Source organism: Eleutherodactylus coqui, chromosome 1 (assembly GCF_035609145.1).
Source record: "Eleutherodactylus coqui strain aEleCoq1 chromosome 1, aEleCoq1.hap1, whole genome shotgun sequence".
In the NCBI taxonomy this organism is placed as follows: Eukaryota; Metazoa; Chordata; class Amphibia; order Anura; family Eleutherodactylidae; genus Eleutherodactylus; species Eleutherodactylus coqui.
This window is the reverse complement of record NC_089837.1, coordinates 112,919,125-112,939,193: the sequence shown is the minus strand read 5'-3', so window position 1 is coordinate 112,939,193 and position 20,069 is coordinate 112,919,125. Positions and strand designations below refer to the sequence as shown.

The 20,069-nt window shown below is 41.0% G+C and overlaps 1 protein-coding gene across 1 annotated transcript in view; it reads left to right on the top strand.

Annotated features, from left to right (window-relative positions):
• AGTR1 (angiotensin II receptor type 1) overlaps positions 1-16,771 on the top strand; it is a 62,428-nt gene extending 45,657 nt beyond the window's left edge. The window contains exon 3 of the mRNA XM_066599264.1: positions 13,742-16,771. Within this exon, the coding sequence (XP_066455361.1) occupies positions 13,786-14,868 (1,083 nt within the window). The 5' untranslated portion in view covers positions 13,742-13,785 and the 3' untranslated portion in view covers positions 14,869-16,771. The remainder of the gene's footprint in view (positions 1-13,741) is intronic.
• The last annotated feature ends 3,298 nt before the right edge of the window (positions 16,772-20,069 follow it).

The window sequence follows — 20,069 nt, the reverse complement described above, 5'->3', positions numbered from 1 at the left end:
TCAAAATGGGGTCACTTGTGGGGGTTCTCCATCGTTTTGGTCACTCAATGGCTCTACAAGTGGGCAATAGGGCCTAAATCTCCTTCAAGCAAAATTTCTGTTCCGAAAGCCACCGGTTGCTCCTTTCATTTTGGGCCCCATTGTGCATATAGACGTAATACTAGGGCCACAATGGGTATGTTTCTGTGCACAGGACAAACAGGGGTATCCATTTTGGGGTGCAAGTCTTCATTCATATATGTGTGGTACAAAAAAAACTGCTTTTGAAATGACAGAATTACCAAAAAATGAAAATCGTATTTTTTTTCCTTCGGCTTGGCTTAGATTCATTCAAAAACTGTGAAGTCAAAAAAGTCATCCTACCCCTAGATAAATTCGTTAAGGGGTCTACTTTTCAAAATGGGGTCACTTGTGGGCGTTCTCCATCGTTTTGGTCACTCAAGGGCTCTACAAGTGGGCAATGGGGACTAAATCTCCTTCAAGCAAAATTTCTGTTCCGAAAGCCACCGGTTGCTCCTTTCATTTTGGGCCCCATTGTGCATCCAGACATATGATTAGGGCCACAATGGGTATGTTTCTGAGCACGGGAGAAACAGGGGTATCCATTTTGGGGTGCAAGTCTTCATTCATATATGTGCTGTACAAAAAAACTGCTTTTAAAATGACAGAATTACCAAAAAAATGAAAATTGTAATTTTTTTCCTTCGGCTTGGCTTACATTCATTCAAAAACTGTGAAGTCAAAAAAGTCATTATACCCCTAGATAAATTCGTTAAGGGGTCTACTTTTCAAAATGGGGTCACTTGTGGGGGTTCTCCATAGTTTTGGTCACTCAATGGCTCTACAAGTGGGCAATGGGGCCTAAATCTCCTTCAAGCAAAATTTCTGTTCCGAAAGCCACCGATTGCTCCTTTCATTTTGGGCCCCATTGTGCATCCAAACATAAGATTAGGGCCACAATGGGTATGTTTCTGAGCACGGGACAAACAGGGGTATCCATTCTGGGGTGCAAATCCTAATTTTCATGTGTACTATAGAAAAAAGTCCTGTCTTTTAAATGACATATTTGCAAAAATATCAAATTTTTGTTTTTCTCTTCTAAATTGCATTGACTCCTGAAAAAAAACTGTGGGGTTAAAATACTCATGACACCCCTCAGTGAATACGTTAAAGGGTGTAGTTTTTAAAATGGGGTCACTTGTGGGGGTATCTATCATTTTGACTCCTATGAGCCTTTCCAATCTTGGATTGGTGTAGGAAAACAAAGTGTTCCTCAAAATGCTGAAAAGTAATGTTACATTTGTACGTCTCCTAAATGGTTAAAAAAAACCGAAAGTTTTTCCAATGTGCGCCCAAAATAAAGTAAACGGATGGAAATATAAATCTTAGCAAAAATTTCTATATTATGTTTGCACATATTTGAGATATTGCAGTTGGAAATGTGAAAAAATGACGATTTTTTCAAAATTTTCCCAATTTTGGCGCTTTTAATAAATAAACACAAATTCTATCGGTCTTTTTTTTCCACCTAAATGAAGTACAACATGTGGCGATAAAACAATGTCAGAATCGCTTGGATATGCAAAACCTTTCTGGTCTTTTTCCATGCTAAAGTGACACGTGTCAGATTTGCAAAATTTGGCCTGGTCATTAAGGCGTAAACAGGCTTGGTCACTAAGGGGTTAAGAGAGAAGTGACACCATGTGTCCTGAATGATTACACAGGCAGAGAAATAAAGGACTGCAAGCAGCTCACATGAAATGCATTTTAAAATAATAGCATCAAAACTAAGTAACCATTTAAAAACACAAATATAATATTCCCATATTGCACGGTAATATGTTTAAAAAGGGATGGTAGTTTCCTTTTAAATGTAAAAAAGGAAAACTTATGAAGTATATAGCATGTTCCTAATATAAAGAAATTAGGGCTAAGAAATGTACAGCAACTAGTCAGCTGAATGATGATATCATATTGTTGGACTACAGAAATATAGATTTAATAACTGAGCACTCAAGGCATTTTAATTCCCTAATATTCTTCGTGTTACAAGCTAGGTTCCTTTATAACAGAAATTAGAGGATATATACCGGTACTTTAGTTCTTGAATCTGTCAGCTGTACCCGTATGCACATTGAGAACCATTTTCATTCTTTCTACATAAAAAGCATGATTATGCTCCCGCTATACTGCTGCTTCAGAATTGTTACTGGGGCCTGTCTTGAGTGCTACTATTGCTTACATGGAACGGACACGTGGAGAGGACACGTAGTGCCTCAAAAACATCCCCCTCCTCCTCCAACAGGGAAAACATTGTTGGCAAATGCCTTTGCATTGGTTCGTCTGGTGGCAGTCCAAGAATTTCACCTTTACCGACACTACAAGAGAGCCCCCCCACCATCCCCCCGCCACGGCCCACTTAATCCTGGCCACATTCCGAAAACCAACAAAATACAACCGTGGTACTAGGTCCGCAGTCACTACCACATTACCACCAACGCGGTTACTGTTAAGGTGCATATAACCACGGATACGTGGAGAGGACACGTAGTGCCTCAAAAACATCCCCCTCCTCCTCCAACAGGGAAAACATTGTTGGCAAATGCCTTTGCATTGGTTCGTCTGGTGGCAGTCCAAGAATTTCACCTTTACCGACACTACAAGAGAGCCCCCCCACCATCCCCCTGCCACGGCCCACTTAATCCTGGCCACATTCCGAAAACCAACAAAATACAACCGTGGTACTAGGTCCGCAGTCACCACCACATTACCACCAACGCGGTTACTGTTAAGGTGCATATAACCACGGACACGTGGAGAGGACACGTAGTGCCTCAAAAACATCCCCCTCCTCCTCCAACAGGGAAAACATTGTTGGCAAATGCCTTTGCATTGGTTCGTCTGGTGGCAGTCCAAGAATTTCACCTTTACCGACACTACAAGAGAGCCCCCCCACCATCCCCCCGCCACGGCCCACTTAATCCTGGCCACATTCCGAAAACCAACAAAATACAACCGTGGTACTAGGTCCGCAGTCACCACCACATTACCACCAACGCGGTTACTGTTAAGGTGCATATAACCACGGACACGTGGAGAGGACACGTAGTGCCTCAAAAACATCCCCCTCCTGCTCCAACAGGGAAAACATTGTTGGCAAATGCCTTTGCATTGGTTCGTCTGGTGGCAGTCCAAGAATTTCACCTTTACCGACACTACAAGAGAGCCCCCCCACCATCCCCCCGCCACGGCCCACTTAATCCTGGCCACATTCCGAAAACCAACAAAATACAACTGTGGTACTAGGTCCGCAGTCACCACCACATTACCACCAACGCGGTTACTGTTAAGGTGCATATAACCACGGACACGTGGAGAGGACACGTAGTGCCTCAAAAACATCCCCCTCCTCCTCCAACAGGGAAAACATTGTTGGCAAATGCCTTTGCATTGGTTCGTCTGGTGGCAGTCCAAGAATTTCACCTTTACCGACACTACAAGAGAGCCCCCCCACCATCCCCCCGCCACGGCCCACTTAATCCTGGCCACATTCCGAAAACCAACAAAATACAACCGTGGTACTAGGTCCGCAGTCACCACCACATTACCACCAACGCGGTTACTGTTAAGGTGCATATAACCACGGACACGTGGAGAGGACACGTAGTGCCTCAAAAACATCCCCCTCCTCCTCCAACAGGGAAAACATTGTTGGCAAATGCCTTTGCATTGGTTCGTCTGGTGGCAGTCCAAGAATTTCACCTTTACCGACACTACAAGAGAGCCCCCCCACCATCCCCCCGCCACGGCCCACTTAATCCTGGCCACATTCCGAAAACCAACAAAATACAACCGTGGTACTAGGTCCGCAGTCACCACCACATTACCACCAACGCGGTTACTGTTAAGGTGCATATAACCAGTCTGACTGGGGCATGCAGACACCTTGACAGAATGAATAGTGTGTGGCACATAGGTTCCCCATTGCTATGCCCACGTGTGCAGCTCCTGATGGCGGTGGCACAGGATTGTATTTCTCATTGCTTCTGTACAGCATTGTGGGCTATCGCCCCGCCCCTATTAAAGAGGGTCGCTACCTAGCCGTGCCAACCCTGTGCAGTGTGTGCCTGCGGTCCCTCGTCGTGGCAGACGCACTTCTAAATAGACATGAGGGTGGTGTGGCATGAGGGCAGCTGAAGGCTGCGCAGGGACAGTTTGGTGTGCGCTGTGGGGGGGAGGGGGTGCGGTTGGGCAGCATGTAACTCAGGAGAAGTGGCAGTGGAGTGTCATGCAGGCGGTGATTGTGCTTTGTTGGAGGTAGTGTGGTGCTTAGCAAAGGTATGCCATGCTAATGAGGGCTTTTCAGAAGTAAAAGTTGTTGGGGGGGGGGGGGGCCACTCTTGCCGCTATTGTGGCTTAATAGTGGGACCTGTGAACTTGAGATGCAGCCCAACATGTAGCCCCTCGCCTGCCCTATCCGTCACTGTGTCATTCCCATCACTTTCCTGAATTGCCCAGATTTTCACACATGAAAACCTTAGCGAGCATCGGCGAAATACAAAAATGTTCTGGTCGCCCATTGACTTCAATGGGGTTCGTTGTTCGAAACGAACCCTCGAGCATCACGGGAAGTTCGTTCCGAATAACGAACACCCGAACATTTTGGTGTTCGCTCATCTCTATTAATTAGCCCTCACCCCATTTAGCATTTGGGGGCCTGTTTAGTAGATGCAATGGTTCTCACTAGTTTAAGCCTCTGTTAGGACATCATTTTCTGCTGCCATTTTAAAGGTTTTTCTTATTCTAAGAGGAACTTTTAGTTATTTAACTGTTTGCCCCTAACAACTAACACCTATGGAGGCAAACATAGATAGCACGCTTGGTAGATACCACCTTGGGGACTACCTTGAGTTATGGCCTCCACTGCCCCAAGCCACCCTGAGGCCTTGGTCACACGACCGTTTTTTGGTCCGATCTGCAGATGCGCTTGCAATCTGCAGATCTATAGACCAAATGCATCCCAATGGGATCGGTCACATGTCCGCTTTTTATGCGGATGTGCGATAAATTATAGGACACAACGATTCGCAGAATGCGCCTATCTGCGTTCTGCGCAACGCTGTGTTCTATATATGCGCTCAATGGGGCCGGCGGCAGCAGCGCCAACCCCATTGCGAACATATACCTAAAGATCATTCTCCTCTGCAACAGCTGTAACAGCTGTGGCAGAGAAGAACGATGTTCGCCCATTGAATTCAATGGAGCCGGTAATACAGCCGGCTCCATTGAAAGCAATAGGCTGCCGGCGAGCGCGGTATGAATTTTCAGGAAGGGCTTAAAAATATAAGCCCTTCCCTGAAAAACACCCTAAAATGTGTAAAAAAAAATAAAATATATACTCACCTTTTCCCTGCAGACGGAGTTCAGCCGCGTCCGGCCAGCAGTTCTCCTGAACTGCTCTGTGTAGTATTCAGCAGGCGGGGATTTAAAATCCCCGCCTGCTGAATGGGCTGCCTCTGATTGGTCACAGCCCTCACCAATCAGAGGCAGCTCTCACTCACCCATTCATGAATTCCTGAATGGGTGAGTGCTGCCTCTGATTGGCTGAGTGCAGGGCCCAATCAGAGGCAGCTCTCAGCTATTGAATGACAGCTGTATTGCCGGCTCCATTGAATTCAATGGGTGAACATCGCTCTCCTCTGCCACAGCTTTGCACACCTGTGGCAGAGGATAGTGGGCAGTGAGGGTCAGTTTCACTGAAAACGCTGCTAGGTGCAGCTTTTTCAGCGAATCGTCGGCCCCAGTCACGCGATTTGCGGATGCGCATCCGTTATGCGATCCGCAAATCGCGGGACAAAACGCCCGTGTGACCGAGGCCTCAATGCGACATGCATTACAAAAGTTATTATGAGGATGAACAAAAAATAATGTGCTGGTAAGTTTTGAAATTTATGAACTGTTGGCTTAACTAGAACAAAAGGTTATTGGAAATCTGCTGTTTCTCACACACACAAAAAAACAAAACAGAAAAGCCAGCAGCAGAGCCAGCTATACAATGATTGCTCGAAAAATTGCAGAATAATGATTTGGCTTAATGAGACTTTTCTGTTCTCTCCACATGTTCATCAATCATGCATTGCAGTGGAGCCAGACCTGTGTGTGTCTTCCACACAATGAACTCTGCACACTGTAGATAGAAGTGTTAAGACTTGGCATGAAACATCACTTCACTATCATCCTTGGACATGTAACATAAGTACAAGATGTATAATAATATTATTATATCCAGTGGACTATAATATAATGGGTCATTCGGTAGAGAATAATCAGTACCTGGATCAGTAACTCCAAATTCACTGAAACGTACAAGATGCTGTAAAAGCAATACACAGCGATGTTGAGGGAGCAGAGTTATAGCTAGGCTTTCAATAATCTGGAGCAAAGATTCAGTTGACTGACCTAGACTTGTATCTAAATTCCCTGGTCTCGGTAGAGACACGTATCAGTGCCCCTGCATGGCCTCTTGCACCCGGAATGCATGCCCCTCCAGCCAACCTCAAGCCATGGCCCTGGCTATGAGGAGAGGAAAATGGATGTGGGTTGAGCACAATTGAGTGTAAATGTGTCTCCATTACTTGAAAGTCATTTCATGCTAGAATTAAATTATACTAATATATTACTTCATGTGAATACCCCAGTGCAGGATAGTCTCACAGATATTTGTAGGGTTGGAAAGAGCCATGGGATTATAATTGATGACTAAAATGAATTTGCACATCAGATTTAATCTATTTTGCTTTTTGCCTCTATGCTTCCATTTAGGCTTCATGTACACAGCAGAGATATCATGTACCTGTGCAGAAGAGAATCCTCTTGGTCTGTACTATGGAGAAATAGGCCACTGTATCATATTTGTGTACAAGTAGGGGCTCTCTACACTCTCTCTATACTCTACAATAGTCATAGAGAAAAAAACACGGAACAAAGTTACTTTTCACAGTCCACTTCTTTTATATATGTTGATAGGACACACATAGAAGGTGATGAAATTTTATTGACATGTTTCAATTCAGTGTTGGGCCATCCTTGGCCTCAATGACTGCAGTAACCCTTATAGGCATGATTTCCACCAAATTCCGATAGATGTGTGGAGGGATTTGCCTACATTCCTTGAGGAGAGCTTCAGATTGTGAAATGGGGTGTTGGGCTTGTGCGGATACTGAGTTCTTGTTCGTCGCAAAGATGTTTGATGCAATTGAGATCTAGACTTTGAGCTGGCCAATGTTTGCAGATGTTCTGCTCCTCAAACCAAGCCTCAACACTGCATTCTGTATGACATTGTGCTCAATCATGTTGGTAGACACAAGGAGCTGTACCACAGGGTAGGTGATGCTACATTACCTCCCTCCAGGCAAATGCCACACCCAAGTGTGGCTATCTAAACAGAAGATGGCATACTGTGATTCTGCTGTCCACAACACATACTTCCACTCATATACAGTCCAAGAACGATGCTCCAAGCACCATTGCAGACACCTCTGTGCATTCACTGCTGCAAGGTTGGGCCTGTTTGCAGCTGTTTATCTATGGTAACTATTGGCATGCAGTGCCCTATGGATGGTTCTGGTGCTAATGGATGTTCCAATGACCTGTGAGAACTCCTGATCAAGTGTTTTGGCAGAGGATGTGTGTAATGCCTTACAAGGCTTCGCTGTCCATATTCTGACAGTTTACGAGGTCTCCCCAAATGTGGCTGCACTACACACACCAGATGTTTTCCATTTCTAAATAACATTGCCAACAGTGGTCTTTGGAAGGCCCAAAAACGCTGCTCAGGTGACATCCCACCACCATACCCAATTGGAAGTCTTTCAACTCTACACCTTTTGATGTTGTGCATGTTCCTCTCTTTCGTCCGTTTTGTGGTGCCTCCTCCTGCTGGACCTGATGGTGGAACGCACATGTCAGGCGTATCTTGGTGACCTCTGCTTCCTTTTTCCTTGTCATTAGTGATCCAGGTTGCTTTATATACTCTGCACTGGAGGTATATTTGTCATGCTTGAGAAAGGTGTTATTTATACACCGACACACCTTGCATTGTAATGGATGCCTTATCTGTTCCTACCTATTAAACCTATCTACTTCTTTAACATCCGATTTCCTGCCATTTGATGCACCATCAGAGGGGAGTTCTTTTCCAGCATCAGACCACCTTCTTCTCATTATTCTGTACTATCTTATGAGCATATGATACTCTCATACTCTCCTGTATAACTAATGCTTCCATTAATGCAACCACATCTGATTTGCATAACCCTTTCCTGACAGCACAAAATTGGTGGGTGTCCGAATACTTTTGTCAACATAGTGTATATTAACAGCAATGCATCATTTAATGCAATGTTCATCCACAGTGCTAAAATCCAGTAGCAATTTGAAACCACTACTGGACTTTAGCATTATAAATAAATATGGCATGGAATTATATATGTATATTGTTATTTTGCTACAAAAAGTCATATGACATCCATTGGAACGTACCACCATTTATTTCTCAGATTGATATATAACTCAATTATTTTACAATGGCTGTGTTCAGGATATTATCTCATAAGCGTTAAAACTGACACCTATCTTGGTTCTGGATGAGCTCAGAATTGCCACAGAAGATGTTGAAAGTTGTCTAAAGTGTGCTGCAACATATCCGCGTCAATTGCAACAATTTCACATCTAAAGTCATTCTTCAATGCGGCAACGGTGCAGGGTTTATTAGCAAATACTTTACCCTTTAAGGTCTGAGAAGAATCTGTCTTTGAGGAAAAAAAAAATTTCCACCATGCTTCGGGGGTGGATAAGTCTCCCTGTCTTACCGGAAGTAACCATTCTGCAATTCCTCATTATCCAGCTGGTTCACAAATTTTGTTCATGTTATCAAGGTAACGCTTGACATTGATGGTATCATTGAAGAAGATAAAGTTCATGATGCTGTGGTGGGACAAAGCGCACTGCATGCCAACTTTTATGGAATGCAGTGGTTTTCAGTGGATTTAATGCTGAGCTCTGATTGATTGCTATGGACAGCAAGGACAGTCTTACTGTTAAGATAGCTTTGATAAGGGCGCACCGTCTTCTACGGAAATGGCAACTGCACGCCAGCAGATGCTGCCCACTGATGAACAGTACACCTCTGGAAGGAAACGGGACATGAGTGATCGATAAACACTAGACTTCTGAAATTGAGTACAGTTCTACACCAATTAGGAGCCAAAATAAGGGTTGTGCCTTGAGTGACACCCCTTTAGAAGCATTGAGGGACATAATGAATCTATTCCATAACCAATCCTAATAAATCCCAATGACATATAATGGGTCAAAGAGGTTTCTGTCTGTTTTTATAAGACAGAGTATTGTGGCAGACTGTGATCGCACGGCAAGAGGGAGTGTTTGCTGCATCTTTCACTGAAATGGAAAGTCCACTGTGTTCTATTTTTGATTTAATGAAGAACAATTCTGAAAAGATAAGAGTCAGAGCAACTTTTGAAAAAATAAAGATTGCAAAGATTTCAAAAATAAAATAAAATTTATAAATCTTTATAAGGCCTCAAGCCCACGGCCGAGTTTGATTCCGACTGTGAAATCTCGCAGAGACCCTATACTCGCTTATGCAGATCCGCCATGAGTGTCTTGGTCAGAAAGCCAGCGTGCATGCGCATGACGTCCCGGCGCTGGGCTGTAAGGTGGATTCTCGCGGTACTTCTGCAGTGCTCACAGTGGAAGTATTGTGGGACGGACAGCTTCCATTGACTGCAATGGAAGCCATCTATGCGATTTTTCCGAACAGAATTGAACATGCTGCGATTCTCCCCCACGAGTGGAAAAGCGCAGGAGAATCTTTTAACCTAGCATGTCTACAGACGGACATTGCTGCGGAACTTGCAGCGGGGGTCTGGCCGTGAATTCCGCAGCAAAAATCCGTCCATGGGCATTCGGCCAAAAGCAGGTATTCTATGTCCCAAAAAAGGTCTTGGACTTTATACACATAACCATATTACAGATCTTCCTACTGTGGCTACATATTGTATTTCAGTGTGCCTCTAATTTTGCTGTGTGCCCAACATATTCTATAGTTTTATTAAAAACAAGTGTATTGTTTCTGTTAGTCTGACTATATTTCACAATATTATATGCAGCACATGAGATGCTGACTATGAAGTGTATACTGGTTGAAACTAAAGCTCCTCATTTCCAGCTCTCTTCTCAAATTATAGCATTTGTAAAAACGTTAATCAAGTAGGATGTAACCAAGGAACACTTTCTTCCCATTTGTTTTCAAGCCTTTAATTGGAATGAAAGGTGAACTTTCAGACTTAATTGAATTTCCTGCATTTTGTCTTTTTGTATGTGTGACACTGATCTTCCTAGCACAAGTGGATTTCAAATACTATATCATTCTAATTGTAGCCCAGGGGCTTTGTATGAGGTAGAACCATTTCTGTGCAATCTAAACAACCAATCACAAGGCCCTAATGTGTTAATATATAATTAGAGAGATGGCTATTAAATGGGCACTACCCATTTTAAATCATTCATATTTTTTAACATTTTTTTCCTAAGATAAATCAGGATATATTATTCATATTTTGAGTTTTGAATGCCTAAGCTTCAATGACTTTTCAGATACAAGAACCTGATTTTTACTGACTTTTATTAGTTTTGGTTAGGTTAGATTTTAAGTTAATACTTTTTGCTAATCCCATTTTATTCTATATGTCCTGCCTTGAAGATGTATGTAACACTCTCAGGGATATTTATCAACACTGGTTTTAAAAAGTTTTTAGCCAATCAGGTAGCAGCCTTTATTTGAAAAAGTGCCTCTAAAAGTGAAAGCCGAAAGCGAATTGATTAAATGTTCTTAAACTACTCTTATAAATATAGGATTGCTTTACGCATAGCTCTTATATTCGAATATAGTACAGATTTTCAATCCCACAATTTAAGGGGTATGTCTATTTTCGCAGCAATTTTTTATTGTACCTAGGTGGAGGTCAGGCCCCTTGGCAGGTTCGGAATTGGGACGCTGGCGACCAAGTAAGACTCTGTGTTGGTATTGCTTTTTGCAAGGTAGTCATTACCACTCGCAGACTAGATTCTCGGCCATACGCGGCATAACAGGCCCTATCACAGAAGTGCACAAAGATAGATAGTGGCTTACTGGCAAATAACATGCTGGAAACCTGACATCTTAATTCCTAATGTTAATAAACAAGTACCTGAAACAGTCTCTGGATCTGCTTTATACATCCAATATTTTGGAAGTTGTATTCTTACAATAGACAAACAGTCTGTTGCAAATGTAACTCAAAGTGGACCTCCGATTAAAAAAGGATTACTTGGCAGTGACCGACGAGTCAATCAACAGTAACAGTCTTCGTAAGACAAGCAAACAATCCGTCATTCCTTAATAAATTCTATGTGTTACATAGTTTTCACCCAAGACACTATATGGACGCCTGCAGTACAAGTCTGGAAGACAGAGGGAGCTTATTGAAAGCCATTTATTGCACTTACCAGTTACATATAAAAGTGTTTTGCCAGCTGTTTCAATAACATTTGTTTCTCAAGCACAAATCTGGAAACTGGAGACCTGCGCTTTTCGGCTGCTCTATAATTAGCTTCTTTTAGTCCTGATAAGATTAGGCTCAGAAATCGGCCATGCTTTGTGTGTCATAGGCCGTAGCAATATGGTTACGGAGAACATTATCATGACATTAAACAGAATGGTCGAATAAAATATTTATTGTGAAATACAAAAGCGGAACTCTTTAAGTAAGCAAACAAAAATTAAGATTTTTCATCGTTGCCCCAATGTCAGAGCAAGGTGACGTTTAAATTAAGTATTCTATTTCCCAGCTTCCTGATTTAATAGACTTTTATGTTATCACAATAATCTGCATTGAATTTAAATGTTTGCCTAAATGAAAATGGAATTAAAGATTCATTCACGTATATTATAGGGTGATATTCACTTTGCACAGTGCAGCCATCACTCAAGTGATATTCGGGTTATTCACAAATGGAAAATTATAGTATGATTGTTTGTTTTTAATATCAGTAATTGAGACCCATAAAATGGCACCAGAGTCAGAAGCAAAATCACTGGTAGATCAAGGCAGGCGAAGAATCATATTAATGGATCATTTGATCTTCAAATTATAGTCATGGGAAATTAGGAGAACCCAATGTTGCTTGGCCTGAAGATTGTGTTCTGCACAATGCAGGCTGGAGAGGTTACAGGCTGCCAGTGCATCGAGTTCAGACTATATGGAAGGTGACCACAGTATGTAGTCCAAGTGTAGGCATATATATCATTTGTTGGGCAGCCTAGATTACTTTTAAAGGAATTTTGCAATCAGGATGATGCAGCCTGAACTTTGGGTACCATGAACCCATAATAGGTATCTCCAGCACCCCTATGTATGTTTTATTCTGAAACTCTGCAGCGTTTAACACACTTTAAAGTTGGACTCTGAGCTCAACTCTGAGTCACAGAGGTGGGCCACACCAGCCTCTTGCCAACCTGCTTTTGCATATAGGGAGAGAGCTGTCATTCTGCATGATGTGCACAGGGCAATGTCAGCGGGGCCCGGCTCTGTGACTTGGAGCTCAGTTCCGAGTCAAACTTCAAAGGTGTGTCTATCCTGAAATGCCGCAGCGTTTCAGAATAAAACGTATATAGGGACACTGTGCATATCTGTTCGGGGTTCATAATGCTAGTGGTTCAGGCAACAAGAACCTGATAACAGAGTCCCTTTAATGGAAAATTGCAAGTTTTGCTTAAATGGGTTATCCTTTTAAAATTATGCATTCATGGGGTAGGTGATTACTGTATGATCTCTGGGGATCCAACCACTGTGACCCCCATGGATCATGAGAATGGTGCACCCAGAGTCCCCTTTGTGAATAAGGCACTAGTTTGCATGCATCACCATCGTTTCATTCACTGCTAAGCGATGTGCCTTAGAAGTGAATGGAGTGGTGGACACACATTGTCTCCTAGGTGACTGGGGGGTTCAGTATTCTCTTGATCCGGGAAGATAGTCGCAATGGTCAAATCATCAGCAATCATACACTTATTATCTATCCTGTCGATATGTGAGAAATTGTTTTGGTGGGATAACCACTTTAAGTTTCTTTTTTTGATTTGTTTCTCACTAAAACATTACTTATTTTTGCAGAAGAGATTATACAGGTGGACAATTTATCAACACGGAAACTAAAATGGTCCTCATCAGTTGATTATATTTCCGAATGATTAGAGTTCTATGGACTGCTTACATATACCATAGAATGGTACAGTTGGGAGGGACCTCCAGGGTCATCATGTCCAACCCCCCACTCAACGCAGGATCACTAAATCATCCAATCATACCTCAGATTTCATGTGGAAGCACACAAATTTTTTATGTTGAATTCTGTATCAATAAGACTGGAAAAAAAGCATATCATGGTCCATTGGACGCCATAATATGTGAGCTAGCACAACCTAGCACACAGCTCTAATGTGTAGGCCTTAGATTGTGCTGAGCTACTTACCATTCACACAATTTTTTACTGTGTATAACAAAAGGGTAACGCCAATAAATATTTGTAAAGATATACCGATAGCACCATATAATTCGACTATTCAAGTCAATATTCAAACTAGTTCCTTAATTTTTCATTTTGCGTTTTTCTTTTTCAGACTTAAAGGAAGAGAGGCAACCCTTCTTATATACACATTTCAAGATGCAGAACATGTCAACACATCAGATTGAAGTCTCATGCTCCAAAGCAGGAAGACACAGTTACATATTTATTGCTGTTCCAATAATATACAGCACAATTTTTATCATAGGAGTCTTTGGGAATAGTCTTGTTGTCATCGTCATTTACTGTTACATGAAGATGAAGACTGTAGCCAGCATTTTTTTAATGAATTTAGCTATTGCTGATTTGTGTTTTGTGATCACATTACCCTTATGGGCAGCATTCACAGCCATGCACTATAACTGGCCTTTCGGCACCTTTTTGTGCAAGCTATCTGCGGCAGCAATCACCCTTAATCTATACACCTCTGTATTTTTACTTACATGCCTCAGCATTGATCGCTACATAGCCATTGTCCATCCAATGATATCTCGCATTCGACGAACAATAATGGTTGGTAAGATCATTTGTATTTCTATATGGATCGTCGCGTGTCTGGCAAGCCTACCTGCCTTTATTTATCGTACAGTAATACCCCTCAAGGACAACATAACTGTATGTGCTTTCTACTATCCAACCAACTCTTCCCAAGCAGTTTTGATCGGGATGAACATATCAAAGAATGTTCTTGGATTCGTTGTCCCCTTTTTGATCATCTTAACAAGCTACACATTAATTGGGAAGACATTGAAAGCTACCTTCCACGGTCAGAGGGGCAGGACTAGGAATGACGATATCTTTAAGATGATTGTGGCCATAGTTCTGGTGTTCTTCTTCTGCTGGCTTCCTCATCAAATTTTTACCTTCTTGGATATTTTGAATAAGCTGGAGATAATAGCCAACTGTCAATTTGAAGACCTCATAGACACGGGGATGCCTATCACTATTTGTATTGCCTACTTCAATAGCTGTTTGAACCCTTTCTTGTATGGGTTTTTTGGAAGGAATTTCAGGAAAAACTTTCTGCAACTTCTGAAGAACATTCCAAAATTTAGGACACATACAAATCTGAGCACAAAGATGAGTACTCTTTCAGGTCGTCCATCGGATCCTCATACCGGCTCTGTCAAAAACACGCTGCCTTTGAATGAGCGTGAAGAATTACACATTGGAAATACATAGACTGGTAATTCCCACAATACAGGGATTAAGAGTCGGCACAATTGCTTACTGGGCCTTGAAGTTAATGTGCAGTTGTGTTTATTTAATGACGACATCTATCCAGTATTTCAAGTCTATTCTAAGTACAACACATATCCAATTTTCTGCTGTACAAAGAGAATGTACAGTCTGGTGTGTTAGATGGTAACAAAGGGAGATAGTTTTATAAGAGTTCTACTGTGGAAATACAATGTGAACATGTCACAATCAAGTATAACTCAAATGAAATATATGAGTGAATGAATGAATGAATGAACATTCTAATGATCATTAGTGACATACCTCATTTTTTGCAAAGAATGTTTTCATAATATTGCAATTTTATTTTTATGTACTAAGAATTTACACATTTAAATGTATACATATTATTTCATGTTTATATTGAGAGTATATAAAGAAGTGGTCAGTGCACAAAATACATTATTTTTCTTTATTTAATTGAGAGTTTTGAAAAGAGTAATGTACAGTAATAGTTTTCGTGTTTTTTAAGTAAATTGCTAGCAGACAATAGGGCTTTGTGTTTGTTTGTATTTAGCTTGCTGCACTATGTATAACTTGTGCAAAGTGTTGTTGTTGATGGAAACTTCTAATAAAGAATCTTCACCCAACCCTCTTAGGTCGTCTGCAGACGGCCTGCAAGCGCAGAGCGGAGCTGGCGGCCGGTGAGTGACGTTCCTGTGTGGGGCTCTGCGAGCCCTGCACAGAATTAGAGCATGCCGCGGTTTGTTTTCTGCACGGGATTTCGCGCAGACAAACCGAGGCCGTCTGCATAGGATTGCGTACTGTAATGCAATCCTATGCAGGCGTGTACGGGCGGAAATTCTGCCGGGAATCCCGCTGCGGAATTTCCGCTCGTCTGCAGGCGGCCTTACTACTTTTACCTCTAACTATTCTTAATAAGATGGTTTGAAATGTTATTGATGGACAGGACAGATCTGACAACATTAAAGGACACAGAAGACTAGTGCTTGTTGATGCATTGTTATCATCCAGTTGGCCTAAGCAAGGTGCAAAATGAAAAGGCTTGCTCAGAATTAGAAAAAAAAAAGGATTTTTTTTCCCAGAAATAGCTCCCCTCTTGTACATAGGCTGTGTCTGGTACTGCAGTTCGAACTCCTTTACTTGAAATGCAAAGAGCTGAAAGACAAGACACAACTCATTGAAAAGCATGAAGCTAGTTTTAAAAAAACACAACAGACTTTTGTTTTTTAAATCCTAGACAATCCCTTTAATATTTGACATTTAGTAAATTGATCGATGGCTTGAGGGTACATTCCCACGTAGCGGAAAAATTGAAAGGGTGTAATCTGCTACAGATCCGCTACAAAAAACTCTTCCACTTCATGGGAACGTACCCATAGTGTGGATTATTGAGAGGGCTACTGAAAGATAAGACTTAAAATATAGACTTAAAGCATGTTATATTCACACCACATTGTATAAGTATAATGCATTTAGTACTTACCTCTTTAAGTAATAAAAGTTCAATTTTAGGTTGTAATTTAGGACATAAAAAGACCAGAATCCTGCATATGAAGCTTAAACATGTAGGTACAATTAATGAATTTTTAGAAACACTGATTAGTATGGAAGAGTGAGATGAGTAATGGGCCGATGGCTATAAAGCTGGTTCCCTTTCCATTAGCTGTCAGCACAGTGGTTATCCAGCTTTGATCTAAACAGCTGAGCTATTTCAAACAGACTGGTTGCTAGGGATGTATTTCAACCATCGATAGATGGTACACCGCCCAACAAACCGCACATTTATCTATGCCAAAATGTAACACAGAATACACATACTTTGCATATTATATATTTGTATGAACCCCATTTTTTTCACTTTTATCTGGAGTTTTTAACTACGTACTGTGTATATATATATATATATATATATATATATATATATATATATATATATCTGAGAACAGTCTTACTTCGCAGATTTTTTTCCATACCAGCCTAAAACTTTTGCAAAGTAGTGTATATATATATATATATATATATATATATATATATATACATACGACTACCTGCTTTCTCTGAATTGAGGCAGGCCGCCAGAAGAGATCTCTGGTGCACTCCACCTCAATTTAGTGAGTGATTATCATTCCTGTGTAAAAGCAACGCAACGATAAATGCTGGGATGACTGTTGGGCTCTTAAGCCCCCATCAGTTGTCCCATGTAAAAGTCCCTTTAGTTTATCTTGATTCCTAATGAAGCCTTCATTTTTATGTATGCTGGACCCTTGTGTTGCTTTCCTCATTGCCTGATGTTTCCTGTAATGTTTAGTCCAGGTCTTCTCTCTTCTTCACTGTGGATGTGTGCGGATGCCATTGTTTTCTTGTTTTATTTCTACAGCATTCAGCGTGGCTCAGCACCATTGTGGCAATACCAAGTTGTTTATTTTTTGATATTGGTATACTCTAAAAACACTTTAAAGAGTTGCTTCTGTGTTAGTGACTTGCAACAAGAGTAAGATTTTGCATCCACAGAGCTGAGTGTGGGTTTGTTTCTTGTGGGACAAGCTGACGTTTTCATTGATAGAATGTTTGGGAAAATATGACTTTTTATTCTGGCATTGTATTTTATCATTTTTATGTGGTATAAATGACATGATAACATCATTCTGTGGGTCAATATGATTACATTGATATCAAATTCATATAGTTTTTGTGTTTTGTTACTTTTGCACAGCAGGAAAGCTTAAAAAAATAGATATTTTTTGTATCTATTCCATTTTTTGTGAGATGAAATATACAGTATTAGCAATTTTGGACATTTTTTTCACGACATTCACGATATGGGTTAAATTACGTACTTTAGTTATGAATGCGGCAATAAACATTTCATGACTTTTTTTTCATAGTGAGTCTAGATGCACACTATTGTAAAAAACCTCTTATGTGTGGCAACGTAAGTTCCGTAGTTATGTAAGTTCCATGTGCCATCCATATATGTTCCGCGTGTCTGCTCTTTTACGGCCATATGTCATGTAACAGACTAAATTCTATTTTTCTGCATATTTTAAATTTTTTTATGTTGCCATTGACTTGAAGGGGTAAGTCTAATCTGCAGAGTGCATCAGAATAATACATGCCATGAGGTATTCTCATGATACGTGTGTCCGTCTAAGCAAAAATGATATTTGTCTTGTCACATTGACTAACATGGGGCCATGTGCTGTCCGAGTCTATTCTATTTTTTACTAGGACAGCACATGAGTTGAAAAAAAAAATCTAGTGAGCAAAGGGGATCTTTTAGCTTTCTTGTTTTCATTTTTTAAATTTTATAACATTTCTAATAAACTTTTTTTATTTTAATTTTTGTCCCACCGAGGGACTTGAACTTCATTAGGAACAATTGTATTGCAGTGTGTTACATTGGCCTATTAGACTCTGACAGGGTCTAATAGACCACCATATATGGATGATCTGAAGGACATGTTAGACCTCCAGGTGCCATAGCAACCCATCAACACCCCACATTCAGGTCTTTAGTGGCCAAAAAGCTGACAGATTCCCTTTGAGGGCTTCTATAAAATTTACAAAAAGCAGAGAGAAGAGTGGGCAGCCCTGTCAGGTGCCCTGGTCTAAGGCAAAAGCAGGAGAAGAACCATTAAGTATTATATTTGCTCAAGGAAATTTATAATGGATAGTAATTCACCATAAAAGCCTCTTCCCAAAGCCAAATCATCTGAGAAAACTCAACATTAGCGGACATTCAATGGAATTAAAGGCCTTGGCCATCCAGCGAGGCCAAGATCCAATCATGGCCAAACACTTTCCCCAACTGTGAAATTATCTGAACCCAACAGATATTGTCCATGGTAGATCATCCTAATCAGGTTTAACAATGGAATTAACCACGATATTAAGATGGGTGGCTAATACTTTTGCTAATACTTTATAATCACAATTTAAGAGTTCAATCAGCCTGTAGGAGCCATAGTCTAGCAGATTTTTCTTTGGTATTAAAATAACAACTATGCTGGCTTCATACAGAGAGGGACAAAGGTAACCTGCTTCAAATGCTGCCAGAAAGATCTGGAGCAACAGAGGGGAGATAATATCTAGATATTTATGATAAACCTCAATAGGGATCCCCTCAGGGTCTGGTGACTTGCCCTTAGCAAGCTTTCCATAGCTGTCTGAACATCCATTAAAGTAATAGGGGCATCTAATAAAGTAATAGCTTCATCTGACAAGGTAGGGAACTGGATAGAATTAGTATAATAGTCAATTTCAGCCTAGGAAGGGCTCACAGTAGACTGATTTACAGTAACTGTAAAAACAATTAAGGATATCATTATTATCAGTAAGACCAAAGCCATACCTATCAACAATACCTAAAATAGCAGGTGAGGACCAACATTGTTTAACTGGGTGGCCTAGCAGCTTACTGGACTGATTCAAAAAGGGTTTCTTTAGTGAAGAACAAGCAGCGCACCACTTACTCATTACTAGATATTCCTTCTATAACATAGTGGTCTGCAACCTTCAACATTCCAGCTGTTGAAAAATGCCACCATCTAGTGCAGGCTGCCATATTGCTTTGTATTGGTGTGTATTTGGACTATATATAAAGTAAATGGTTGTAAATCTTACCATTGTTTTTTGCTAAGACGCTCATGTTACAGGTTATAGTTATTAGCAAATTGAACTATTGAGTAAGCTAATGACACCCAAGATACTTTGGAAAGTGGTCATTATAAAGAGCATTTGACTAGGATAGTAATAATAAATAATAATAATCTTTATTTATATAGCGCCAACATATTCCGCAGCGCTTACAAGAAAAAATGAAAACAAGACCACAGTAGTAATCAGTTGATGGAGACAGTAGGGGTGAGGGTCCTGCTCCAACGAGCTTACATACTACAGATAATGGGGTGATACAGAAGGTAAAGGGGGTGCAGATGTGCAAGGCATGGCAAGATGGAGAGTGAGGGATGCTATACTCATGGACAATGGTCAGGCCGTATAGTGGCTGGATCGGTATGACGGCAGGTGCCGGTTGATTAGTTACAGTTTAGCAATTTCTAATTATATAACTTCTTTTACACCAGTGGAGCTAACGTATTCAGAACAGCATTAGAGATGTGTACCGTGAGATGTGTGATATTTAGTATATATATATTGTGGACGTAGTTAAAAGTAATGGG